The sequence below is a fragment of the Apodemus sylvaticus genome, chromosome 1, assembly GCF_947179515.1.
Source record: "Apodemus sylvaticus chromosome 1, mApoSyl1.1, whole genome shotgun sequence".
NCBI classification, from domain to species: domain Eukaryota; kingdom Metazoa; phylum Chordata; class Mammalia; order Rodentia; family Muridae; genus Apodemus; species Apodemus sylvaticus.
Window position 1 is genome coordinate 170,694,704 of NC_067472.1, and position 13,121 is coordinate 170,707,824.

Below are 13,121 nucleotides of genomic sequence, written 5' to 3' on the forward strand. Positions count from 1 at the left end.
ACAGTGGCCAAGGCAAGGCTGGGTCAGCACTGGGCTTCTAGAGGAACACACTGCACACAGAGGAACATGCGGTGGGTTCCACTCCTGTGTCCCAGGGAGGAGGTGGTGGCATGGATCCCTGAGCCTGAAAGAGGGAGTGTGCTCTGAATCCTTGGGTCTGAGGGAGGAGACTGGAGTCAGGACTTGTGAGTCTGAGGGAGGAGACTGGAGTCTGGATTTGTGAGTCTGAGGGAGGAGACTGGAGTCTGGACTTGTGAGTCTGAGGGAGGAGACTGGAGTCTGGACTTGTGAGTCTGAGGGAGGAGACTGGAGTCTGGACTTGTGAGTCTGAGGGAGGAGACTGGAGTCAGGACTTGTGAGTCTGAGGGAGGAGACTGGAGTCTGGACTTGTGAGTCTGAGGGAGGAGACTGTAGTCAGGACTTGTGAGTCTGAGGGAGGAGACTGGAGTCTGGATTTGTGAGTCTGAGGGAGGAGACTGGAGTCTGGACTTGTGAGTCTGAGGGAGGAGACTGGAGTCTGGACTTGTGAGTCTGAGGGAGGAGACTGGAGTCTGGGCTTGTGGGTCTGAGGGAGGAGATTGGAGTCTGGACTTGTGAGTCTGAGGGAGGAGATTGGAGTCTGGGCTTGTGGGTCTGAGGGAGGAGACTGGAATCGGGACTTGTGAGTCTGAGGGAGGAGGCTAGGGCCTGAACTTGTAGATCTGAGGGAGGAGGGCTGGGAGCAATCCTGAGTCTCAGGTTCCCTCAGCAGGCTTCATGTGGGGGTGTAGTCAGTCCATAGCTAGCTTGTCAGAATGGTGGTCTGGATCCAGTCAGTGAACTTGCAGAGATTGGTGTAGACGCTTGGTACGCCAGGCTGCCCACACTCTCCTTGTCCCATAGACACGAGCCCTTGTAGGGATCTGTTGCACACTATGGGACCCCCGGAGTCCCCCTGGGAGAGACAGAGGGAGAGGGAGTCAGAATCCAGCAGAGCGTGAGCGGAAGATACACGTGAGGTCCCAGAGCACCACATAAGCATGGTAGACAGAGACAGAAGGGAACCAGCGCCACGCCCTTGCGGGAGACCTGAGGCCACATGGGCAGGAGAACTCAGGGCCTTTATTGAGGTGCTGTGCCCCTGAGCCACGCCCCGCTCCTCACTGTGGGGGCGGGGTCTAGGCAGGTGTTTGGCATGGTTTATATTCCTAGCTTCTGTTCACATTTTTTTTTTGAGTCACAATCTCACTAAGTTGCCCTGGCTGGATCTTATTTCTCAGCCTCCTGAATGGCTACGATTGTAGGTTTGAACCACTACACCTGGCTTCTGGGGTCTCTGCCTCCCTGATCCTCTCTCCTCCCCCTTCCTCCCCTCCTCCTCCTCTTCCTCCTCCTCTTCCTCCAACTCCTTCTTTTGGGAGAGGGTCTCACTGTGTATTTCTGGCTGCCCTTGAACTCACAGACATGACCTGCCTCTGCCTACCCTGCTGGGATTAAAGGTGTGCACCCCCCCCCCCCACACCGGTCTCCTCCACTTCTCACAGTCCATCCCAGTGTGTGTCAGGTGCACCGTCCGCACCTCCCTGCCTTGTCTCTGTTCCCCCCTCCCCGTGTCTCACATTGCACGAGTCCTTTCGGTCCTGTCCTCCTCCAGCGCAGAACATACTGAGGTGGTACACAGAGTCGTACAGCAGCCTGCAAGTCTTCTCTGATGCCACCGAGAGATTCACACACTGCAGGAGGCTGGGCTGTTTCCCTGGGACACACAAGGGAGGGTCAGTCCGCTGGGGCTGTGTGGAGGAAGTTCTCAGAGAGGGCAGCCCTGTTCCCAGAAGCTCACCGTTCTTTAGCTGACCCCAACCAGAGACTAGGCAGGTATCCCCAGGAGTGGGGCACCGGGTCGCCACAGGGATGCGCCTGATGGTGTTAGACTCCACCACTGATTCGTTCAGCTTGATGAGCATGAGGTCGTTGGCAAAAGAAGGATCATTGTAGTTCGGGTGTTGGATGGAGAGGTGGGCCTCTAACATCCGGCTACCAGGCTCTCGGGAGGCTTCCAGGTTGTGCAGGCCCAGTCCGACCATGTAGGCGCTGAGGATCACCAGCGGCTGAGTATACAGTGGCATCTGTGTCTCCCATCTCATCCTCCACCCTAAAGCTACAGTGATCTCCAGCATCGCCTTTCCCTTCCCACTGGACTGTCCTGGTTGCTTAGGTTTAGGTTCCCCTCACAGGTCAACACCGTGGCCGCTTGCGCGCCCTCTGCAGGCCGCGTCTGATATCGACCCCCCTCCCCTCGGCCCGACCACCCCCACTCACTCCTGTATGCAGTGTGCTGCTGACAGCACCCACTGCGGATGCACCAGGACGCCCGAGCAGAAAAAACCATTGTCTTCTGAGAACAGGGCCGCCTGCCAGGGCTGCGAGTGTGGGAGGCAGTCCTGGCCTTGTATGATCCGGCTGCTGACACTTGAGGCCGAGGCTCCTAGGGATGGAGTCGGGATTGGGAGGTCTGGGGTGTGGAGCAGGGGGCGTTTCTAGCCTTCTGGGATGGGGGCAGGGTTCCCGATGAGAGCTCAGAGCTATGGGGGTGATGTGTGAGCGAAGGGATGTAATCAGAGGTTGCAGCGAGGGTGTGTGTGTGTTGGTGGGGGGATGGTCGAGACCGAAACAAACTATGAATCCTGGATTAGAGTTCTTTCCCCACAGGGTCTGAGTGAAGGGGAGTAGATAAAACTTCAGGGCGAGGCCATGGTAGGGAACCAGTTCAAGAGATAGGATTAGAGTTCCTAAGGGTAGGATATCAAAGTTAAGGACTTGGTTAAGAGTTTGGGGATGGAATCAGGGTTCTAGGGTCTGGGCCATTGCTGGAGACAGGTTAAGGACACGGACACGGTGGCGCTGTCCCTGGAGGTAAGATTCAGTGCAGGGGCTTGGTCAGGCCTTTGGGAGTGGATCCACAACTGGAGACAGGATGAGGGTGCTGGACCAGGGAGAGTTGGAGAGCAGAAATGTGTCTAGGGCTTCCCAGATCCCAGGGGAGGTGTCATGGAAAAGGGGGAGGAAATAGCTTTGAAGGTGGGTGGTCAGGACAAGAGTCTGGACTGGGTGCAGGCAGGGCTCACCCTAGCAGGGTGTCAGTGTAGAGACCTTGGTCTCTGCCTCCTGAGGATTAGGGTTCACCACATAACCTGGGCAGTTCGGGGATGTGGGAATGGCTGGGGACAGGTAAAGAGGCTGGAGCAGGATTCTGAGAGGCCGAGTGGGGTCTAAGAAGAGGAGTATGGGTGAAGCTTCAGTGTTCATAGAGGTCAAGGTCAGAGGGAGGAGAATTACCGTGAAGGGGCGGGCAGAGTCAGGACTGATGGTGATGCAGGATTAGGACTTGGGACTAGTCTTCAGTCGCCAAGCAACTGGCGCTTGGAGTGGACTGCAAACTTCGGGGTAGGGTCAGGATTGAGATGGGTGGGGTCAGGACTCAGAGGGATGGGATCAGGGCTGAGAGGGGTGGGGTCAGGATTGAGAGGGGTGGGGTCAGAACTGATAGGGGTGGGGTCAGGGCTGAGATGGGTGGGGTCAGAACTCAGAGGGGTGGAGTCAGGGCTGAGAGGGGTGGGGTCAGAACTCAGAGGGGTGGAGTCAGGGCTGATAGGGGTGGGTCAGGGCTGAGATGGGTGGGGTCAGGACTCAGGGGGTGGAGTCAGGGCTGATAGAGGTGGGGTCAGGGCTCAGACGGGTGGGGTCAGGTCCCTTGAGAGGAATTTAAGTCAGAGGCCTCCTTAAGCTGAGAACCAGGATCAGCACACTGGATGTAGGGTCATTTGTCAGGAGAGCAGGTCAGCTTGGATTCTCAGGCTGGTCTTCAGGACCAGGAACCATTTTTCTCTCACACAGTCATGACTCTAGGAGCTGTTCAGTCTTTGTGGCACAGCCGTGCTTCGACGCCCCTCCCCACAGACACACCCAGCCACAAACCCATTCACCCAGGCAACATCATTATCCAGGAGGGGCTGGGAGCTCAGCCGACCGAGTTCTGGCTTAGCATGCACAAAGCTTTGGGTTTGAATCCCGGTACCACAGCGCCACGTAAAACTGGGCATGGAGGGAGAGGCAGAAGGATCGGAAGTTTAAGGTTGTTCTTGGCAGCTTAGTGAATTCAAGGCCAGCCTGAGCTAAGTAAGACTCTTAAAAAAAAACAAATAAGTGGGCCAGGTACCAACTCTAGCACTCAGGAGACAGAGACAGGCTTACTTCTGAAAGTTCGAGACCAGCCTCTTGTACACAGGGAGTTTAACAGAATCATCCGGTCACTCAGGAGCAGGTCCCGCCTTCCCTTAGTGGCACAGACTGTCACTCATTCTCAGGACCTGTCACCCTTTTCAGCCATGGCCACACACAGTCACATCACACTGCCACCTCAGACGGTCAGAAGCAGTAGGACACTGAGTCACGCTGTTGGCTGACACTGTTCACCCAGACACACGCCACGAGACACACGCACTCAGATACCTGTGACCTCGAGGATGAGGTACGCCAGGAAGCAGCCCCAGGGGCTTCGTGCAGTGACCATCATGCTGGCTCCTGGAAATGAAGACAAGTGAAGTGAATCTGGGCGGCCGTCTTACTCCCCGTCTCCCCATAATCTCCTTCTTGCCTTTTTCATTTGTGGGGATGTGACTGGAGAGAGAGAGAGAGAGAGAGAGAGAGAGAGAGAGAGAGAGAGAGAGAGAGAAGAAGAAGAAGGAGGAGGAGGAGGAGGAGGAGGAGGAGGAGGAGGAAGAGGCATCTATTTAGGGACAGGATGCATGTGAAGAAATGGAGGTGTAGATTTTCACTTAGGACAGACCCTGAGAGGGCAGTCAGGAGGTCTGTCCGGTCGGAGGCAGCCTGAGGGGCAGAGGATGAGTGCAGGGATGCTTCTAAACAGGGAGGGTGAGAGAAAGAGCAGAGAGGGTCTCACCTGCTGTCTCTGAGCTCTGAGCTCCGGATTCTGCTGAGCTGAGCGGAGCTGAGGTGATTTGCTGCCCACAGGGGCCCCCACAGGGCTTATAAGCTTCCTCAGCTGGGGCTGGCCTGCCCCCCAGGGGACACACTCCATACGTCAGGTGCTGCAGGCTGCAGCTCAGAGCCTGCAGGTTGCCTCCGTGCCAGGTGGAGTCTGGGGCACAGGGAGGGCACAGTGTGCAGACCCCAGCCTCACTGGCCTTCACTCTTCCCCTCCCTCCTCCCTCCTCATGCTCATTCCTTCATTCATCCATTCCTTCTCTCAGGCTTCACTAAGTGAATTTTCCCCTGCCTCGCTCCCATAGTCTCCGTCCGTGTGTCCTTCCTGTGCGTCCTCTGAACACTGCCCCAGCATCAGACACAGCCTGCATCTCATACTTCCTTGGAAATCTTAATTGTGACCCGCCTCTCCATCTTCCTCCCCCCTCCCCCCCTATAGGATCAGGGCAAGCGTCACTCCATGCTCAGCCTGAATTCAGATAACCCTGCACGCAGATCCTCCCTCTGCAGGTGTCCTGGTGCAGAGGCTCCTGGGAACGAGGGCATGATGGAGGTGCCCCTCAGTCAACAGGAACGGAGTGTGATGGAGGTGCCCCTCAGTCAACAGGAACGGGGAGTGATGGAGGTGCCCCTCAGTCAACAGGAACGGGGTGTGATGGAGGTGCACACCCCTTAATCAACAGGAACGGGGTGTGATGGAGGTGCCCCTCAGTCAACAGGAACGGGGTGTGATGGAGGTGCCCCTCAGTCAACAGGAACGGGGTTCGATGGCGGTGTCCCTCAGTCAACAGGAACGGGGTTTGATGGAGGTGCCCCTCAGTCAACAGGAACGGAGACACCTCATGCTTGGAGCTTCAGATCAGGGCGGGGACTAGGGAGAGTGGTGTCACCATGTTCCTGGGACTCTTGTCCCAGTGAGCAGGGGGAGAAATACAATCAAGAAAACAGAGGAATCAAGAAATAAATGGTAGATAGTAGCGTCTGAGCCAGAAGACTCTGGGGAAGAGTGGGGACCAGGCAAGTAAGGCTGCAGCAGAAGACGTCGGTGTGTGTCCATGGGCGATATTCCCTGGGAAGGAAGGCAGACAAGGCAGCCTTCAGAATGGCTGAGATGGCAAGGTTCAGCGGTAGAGGAAGTGGCATGACTTGTTTACTTTGTGAAATTGCTCTTGGTGGAGAGGTAGGGATTGAAGGGAAAGCACTGAGATTCAAGTGGGAGATGCTGGGGTCCAGTGGGAGATGCTGGGATCCAGTGGGAGATGCTGGGGTCCAGTGGGAGATGCTGGGATCCAGTGGGAGATGCTGGGGTCCAGTGGGAGATGCTGGGGTCCAGTGGGAGATGCTGGGATCCAGTGGGAGATGCTGGGATCCAGTGGGAGATGCTGGGGTCCAGTGGGAGATGCTGGGATCCAGTGGGAGATGCTGGGATCCAGTGGGAGATGCTGGGATCCAGTGGGAGATGCTGGGATCCAGTGGGAAATGCTGGGATCCAGTGGGAGATGCTGGGATCCAGTGGGAGATGCTGGGATCCAGTGAGAGATGCTGGGATCCAGTGGGAGATGCTGGGATCCAGTGGGAGATGCTGGGATCCAGTAGGAGATGCTGGGGTCCAGTGGGAGATGTTGGGATCCAGTGGGAGATGCTGGGATCCAGTAGGAGATGCTGGGGTCCAGTGGGAGATGCTGGGATCCAGTGGGAGATGCTGGGGTCCAGGAGGGAGATGTTGGGATCCAGTGGGAAATGCTGGGGTACAGGAGGGAGATGCTGGGGTCCAGTGGGAGATGCTGGGGTCCAGGAGGGAGATGCTGGGGTCCAGTGGGAGATGCTGGGGTCCAGGAGGGAGATGCCGGGCACATCAGGTCTTATAGGTGCATACTGTGATTGGCGAGGCCAGTACTGATGACAGAGAAGCCAGCTAAGGCAAAGAGCAGAGAGGTGGGTGGCGCTTCTCTGTCTTCCCACTGGGTCAGGTGGAGGTGACCTGGAGTTAAGGACCTAGGTAGTGGGGACATTTCTGGTCCCACATGTTGGGGTTATTTGCACTGAGATGGGAATCCACTTCAGAGACAAGGAGGGACAGATGTGAACCAAGAGAACTGGGAGATGCCAGACCACAGCGGGATGTGAAGGCTCGGAGAGAGACCTGGAGATCTGAAGATGGGAAGGGCAGAAGCACACATGACAACCTCATGTTCATTCCTCACCGGAGGATTCTGGGTAGGGGCTTCACGCCATTCATCTCTCAGAGACCATGGGGAAACTTATGCACGTTTCTGTTTGTGTGTGAGTTCTCTGAACACCTGCTTTCCTCTAGGCTGGGAGTCTTTCAAGGACAGATTCCTGTGTCTTATTTTTGCTGATGTTTATTCACTATGGAAGGGTTAAACAGGTGCATATAGCGATACAGATAGGACGGCAAGCGCTGAGGCAGATGGGGAGAAAGGGGACTGTAACAGACATGGTAATAGGTTACTATTAATTTACTTAACTTTTGAATTAGTTACAGTCTGGGGATCACTCCTCTGCTCTGGCTCTACCTTCAGGGTTTGCACACAGTAGGACTGGAAGATTCTTTACCCAGTGTGCTTGGGCCAGAAGAAACTGAGACCTTTCTTCCTTCCTTCCTTCCTTCCTTCCTTCCTTTCTTTCTTTCCTTCCTTCCTTCCTTCTTTCTTTCCTTCCTTCTTTCCTTCTTTCTTTCCTTCCTTCCTTCCTTTCTTTCTTTCTTTCTTTCTTTCTTTCTTTCTTTCTTTCTTTCTTTCTTTCTTTCTTTCTTTCTTTCTTTCTTTCTTTCTTTCTTTCTTTCTTTCTTTCCTTATACCACCCCTTTGTGTGTGTGTGTGTTTTCATGTGTGTGCATGTGTAAGGATGCATGTGTAAAGCCAGAGGTCGGCCTCAGCCACCGTTCCTTAGGTGTTACCCCTCTCTCTTATTTTTTGAAGACAGGGTCTCTCCATGGCTTGTGACTCACTCACTGGTTTAGTGAGGCTGAGTCCCAGGGGTCCTGGCTTTTCTGTTTTTGTTTTTTCATCTATTTTCAGGGGATGGTAGTCAGGTCCTCATGTTTGCAAGGCATTTTACCCACTGAGCCATCTCCTCACCCTGAATCTCAAGCATTTTCAAATACATGAGAAGTCAGTGAGACTGGAGAGATGGCTCAGTAGTTACAATCAAGACTGTTTGGCTCACAAATGCCTGTAACTCCAGTTCTGGGGGCTCTGTCGCCCTCTTCTGGCTTCCTTGGGCACTACACTCACGAGCACATACCCACACACAGCAACACACATTTAACTAAAACTAAGAATAAAATATTTTTTAAATTATCAAAATTATCATGTTTATTTTTGTTTGGTGTGTATATATGTGCCTGTGTAAGTATGTTTGTAAGTATACATATATGTAAGTATGTATGTATGCGTGTATGTATGTATGTATGTATGTATGGGTACATGCATGCTACACACTTACCAAAGTCAGAGGAATCAGTTCTCTTCTCCTACCATGTGGGTCAAAGGATGGAATTCAGAACTTCTGTAAGTGCACTCACTGATCCAGTTAGCCATCTTGGGCTCCTATTAAACTGTTTCTGAAACAGAGTCACTGTGTAGCTCAGGGTGGCCTTGAATCCCAGATTATCCTGCCCCAGCTCCCTAAGTGCTAAGCTGGCAGGCTTGAGGCACCACACACACACACACACACACACACACACACACACACACACACACACAGTGGCTTTACACAGTCTTTCTGACATGCTTTACCACAGGGAATTTACCAATTGAGAGTGTCATGTTGGAGTTCTATAAATGTAGATTTGAGGTGTTTTGGATTTACTGACTTAGAGACACACGGCCTGTGATTCTCTTGATGATTTTGTGGAATAGAGGTCTGTAAACTTCGTTTTACAGATGAGGAAACTGAGGCACAGAGAGAAAGTAAATACTGAAAGTCGGTTAAAGGCTGATGAACAGAACAAGACAATGAACTGAATGGATCCTGTACTGTGAGAAGGTGGCCAAAGTCAGACGTCGAGAAATGTGGGAGTCGGGAGTAGAATAATAAAATATAATAAATATATAATGGTACTATTAGAAGTAATAATATTATTTATAATATTATATGAACACCTAATAATAATATAAGTATAAATAATAAATTTATGTAATTATGTAACATATCCTACATTATATAATAAAATATGTATAACATTATAAATAATATTATAAAAATAAATGTATAATATATAAACAATGTTAGTATAAACAGTAATATAATAAACAATTAATAATATTATTAATACCAACTCAAAAATAGAATGGAAGACTAGCGTTTCTAGATCACCTCTATTTTGTATGTTGTTGGAATTGCTTTATAAACATGACTCTGAGAAGCCCAGAATTATGCCCAACTGTATAAACAGGAGGCAGACACACAGAGACGTCAAACTGTGGCCCATGCCACACAGCAGAGTGGAGGTGAACTTGAGACTTACAGCTTGAGAACAAAGTGTGTAGAGGTTTGAACATGCTTGGCCCAGGGAGTGGCACTATCAGGAGGCGTGGCCTTCATGGAGGAAGTGCCTCACCGAGGGGGGTGGGCTTTGAGACCTTCTCCTGGCTGCCTGGAAAACAGGGGTTCTCTCCTGTTTGCCTTCCAAACAAGATGTAGACCTCTCAGCTCCTCCTGCATCATGCCTGCCTGGATGCTGCCATGCTCCTGGCTTGATGATACTGGACTGAACCTGTGAGGCAGCCCCAGTGAAATGCTGCCCTTATAAGGGTGGCCTTGGTCATGGTGTCTGTTCACAGCGGTAAGACCCTAAGACAGTGTGTATTGATCATACTCTTGCATTGCCTCTCAGGAAACTGCAGCTGTGGGATTTAACAGATGTCGTCGTGGTCCTGCAGGGACACAGGGTATGGGGAGCCTACCCAGGCTGGACAGCTCTCACCTGAGCCATCTTCCCTTAGTGTTATGTACTGGTGAGGTGCAGCCCTGACAGGGGAAAACCAGAGGCAGCGAGTTTGGGGGGTGGGGTGCCAGGCAGAGCCTACCTAGCAAAACCGGAATAGCAGGTCCTTGTGCTACAGGCAGGCGAGCTGGGCTGCTTACCCAGGAAACGCCTCTGTTTTAGAAGCCCAGACTTTCCTGGGGCTTCTAGGCTGCTAGGGGCCCAGGCAGTGTCTGGGAACCTGTTACATTTTCCTGCAAAACCTTCAAAACAGCTGAGGGTTGAAGCAGACCTGGCTTCAGGGGCAAAGGCAGGTGCCGTCCCTGCCTCACTCAATGGCAAGACGCTGTCTTAGGGCCTGCGACCTTCCATGAAGGCCAGTGCTCTCTGTCCTAAGAATGGACAAAGGATGACAGACCCAGTGGGAAAACCCACGGGGCTTCCAAGGAGAAGCCAGGACAAGGTTGGGGCAATCTCCAGGATCCCCTTAAGTGAAGATGGGGAGATTTGGGGGGAGAGAGAATTGGGGGGAGGTCTCAACAGTTTGTGGGGAGGGTCTGGCCTGGAGCAAGCACAGAGAACATAGCTGGACCCCAACAGTGAGACTGACAGCTGGGGTGGGGGGCTGGGCACTGAGTTGGGCCAGAAAAGAGGGGCATCGGTAAACAGCACTACAACCGCTCAGAGGGGAGCACAACTGCTGCTGGGGTGCAGCTCAGTGACAGGGCACACACACTAAGCAAGCGGACCTGGGTTCTGTCCCCAGTAATTCTCCAGAACTGTACTCTGCTGATGGTGTTTCAATTTAGTCATAGTGAGAGCCTCTCTATCAAAATACAAAGGAAAGAGAGGGCTGGGGGTGTGCATGGGTGGGAGAGCCTTTGCCTAGAAGGGAGGGCCTGGGCATCTACCAGGGAGGGCCTGGGGACATGTCGCAGGGGTACTGTCTTAGTATGCACGAGACCCTGGGATGCATCCTATATCCACAGGGGAAAAAATAAAAAAAAATGTTTGCACAGAAAGAGAATCTGAGCCACCATTGGAGGGGTCACAGGGTCTTCATTATGACGCCATCATGAACTTGAAAAACGGGAATGCCCAGTTCTGTTTCTATGACTGAATCTGTACTCTTTCACCCTGGTTAACACCGCCACCCGCCGATAGTAAAGATGGTTCTCTCTCTTTTTTTTTTTTTTTGTTTTTTGTTTTTTTGTTTTTTTGTTTTTTTGTTTTTTCGAGACAGGGTTTCTCTGTGTAGTCCTGGCTGTCCTGGAACTCACTCTGTAGACCAGGCTGGCCTCCAACTCAGAAATCTACCTGCCTCTGCCTCCCAGAGTGCTGGGATTACAGGAGTGTGCCACCACACCCGGCTCAAAGATGGTTCTCTTATGGTGAAAGCTTGGTGTGTGTGTGTGTGTGTGTGTGTGTGTGTGCACGCGTGTGTGTATGCGTGTTTGTGTGTGTGTGTGTGTGTGTGTGTGTTTTAAAGACTTATTTATTTTATGTGAGTACACTGTAACTGTCATCATGCACACCAGAAGAGGGCATCAGATCCTATTACAGATAGTTGTGAGCCACCACGTGGTTGTTGGGAATTGAACTCAGGACCTCTGGAAGAGCAGTCAGTGCTCTTAACCGCCTGCCATCTCTCCAGACCAGTTTCTATATTCTATATTTCCCAGCCTGCTTCTTACAGTTCAGCTATTTCTGCTGTTGTTTTAATCAAACAGCAGTCTGAGACTGGCCAGGAGGTTTTGAGCTGCTCTTGTAAAGACCACACATCTGCCAGCAATGTGTCCCCACACTTCTGTGCATGGCATTATCTATCTTTAGAGGGCTGAGCCCAGGGGCATATGACAGCTTTGCCATATTTTTATTTCGTGTCTAGCCCCCTTTGACCCCTGCAGATGGAGGGAGGGAGGGTGTGGAGAAAGGGTGGAGACAGATACAGAGAGACTTGGCAGTAAAGGAGATCAGAGGCAAGAAAGTCAGAAATAATGAAAAAGTCATCTCCATTGTCTTAGGGTTTCTCTGTGGTGATAAAGACCTTGGCCCAAAGCAACTGGAGGAGAAAAAGGTTTATTTAACCTTACAACTTTCAGGTCACATTTCACCACTGAGGGAAGTTTCAGGTTGGAACCTGGAGGCAGGAGCTGAAGCTGAGGCCAGGGGAAGCCATCAAGTGTGTCCCTCCATGGCCTCGGCTGTGTGTGCTCCCGCAAGGCCTTTGGAGCCTAGAAGATGTCAAGGCCCAGCAATGTGACTCTGAGCTTCTCTGTCACAGGGACGTAGGTTCTGCTTTGATCTGATGGTGACTGTGCCCTGGTCCTTCCCTCCTGGAATAAGAAAGTATGTAACTTGTTTTGACTTGACTGGAGCCCCCAGTATAGCACTACTTTCCAGATTGATTAAATCCACAGTGGTGGGGACAGCACTTTGTCCTTACTAGGATAAATCATTTCTCCGGCTTGCCTCTTCTACCAGTAAATACCTCCGCCAACATGAACATCCAGGTACTCAGTTACAGAATGCCTTATCCCCCCTCAAGGCACTCCATGTAGCATCGCTTCTGACCCAGAGGACCCTCGTCACAGCTAAGGAAACGTGGCAGCGGGCTCGTGCTCATGGAGTCCGCTGGTCTTACCATGTCCCACACCAGCTAAGACAGCAGCTGGGTGGCAATAGCCTGGAGGGCCCGGGCGAGCTTCTCTGGAAGGCTGGGTTCTTGTCCGATGTATGGTGCTGTTTCTCCCAGAGCCAGGATTTATGGGTCTAGGAGCCGAGATGTGGAGAGGGAAATGATTTTCTTAGTGCTGCTAGTGACTGACCAGGAAAGTTCTGCTTCCTGTTCTCACAACCTTACACTCTGCAGGCTTAGAGGTTTTGGTTTCAGAAGAAGTAACGTTTCTGGGGACACTGCACACAGCTCATTGCAATGGAAGTTAAGAGCTTCTTCCTGGCTGTTTTGAGGTCCTGATGCTCTTGAGCCAAAGGTCTAAGAAAGGTGTGTAACAATATTAGCAGAAGTGATATGTCCAGGCTACCAGGGGAAACCAGGCTGCTTCCCCATTACGGAGAAAAGAAAGAACATGTCTGGAGGGTGGAGGGGATCGTTCAGGGTGCTGCTTAGTGTTTCTATGTTCTGTGATTTAGGTCAGTGAGAAAGTACAACGACTCAATCCAGGCA

General features: G+C 52.1%; 1 protein-coding gene across 1 annotated transcript; it reads right to left on the minus strand.

The window, feature by feature from the left end:
* Window positions 1-781: 781 nt before the first annotated feature.
* Window positions 782-4,552, minus strand: Klk4 (kallikrein related peptidase 4). Its single transcript, XM_052178886.1, has 5 exons — window positions 4,489-4,552; window positions 2,299-2,464; window positions 1,820-2,070; window positions 1,599-1,735; window positions 782-934 (listed from the first exon to the last, which is right to left on the minus strand). Exons 1-5 carry the CDS (start codon window positions 4,550-4,552, stop codon window positions 782-784), a joined length of 771 nt encoding a protein of 256 aa, XP_052034846.1.
* Window positions 4,553-13,121: the final 8,569 nt, after the last annotated feature.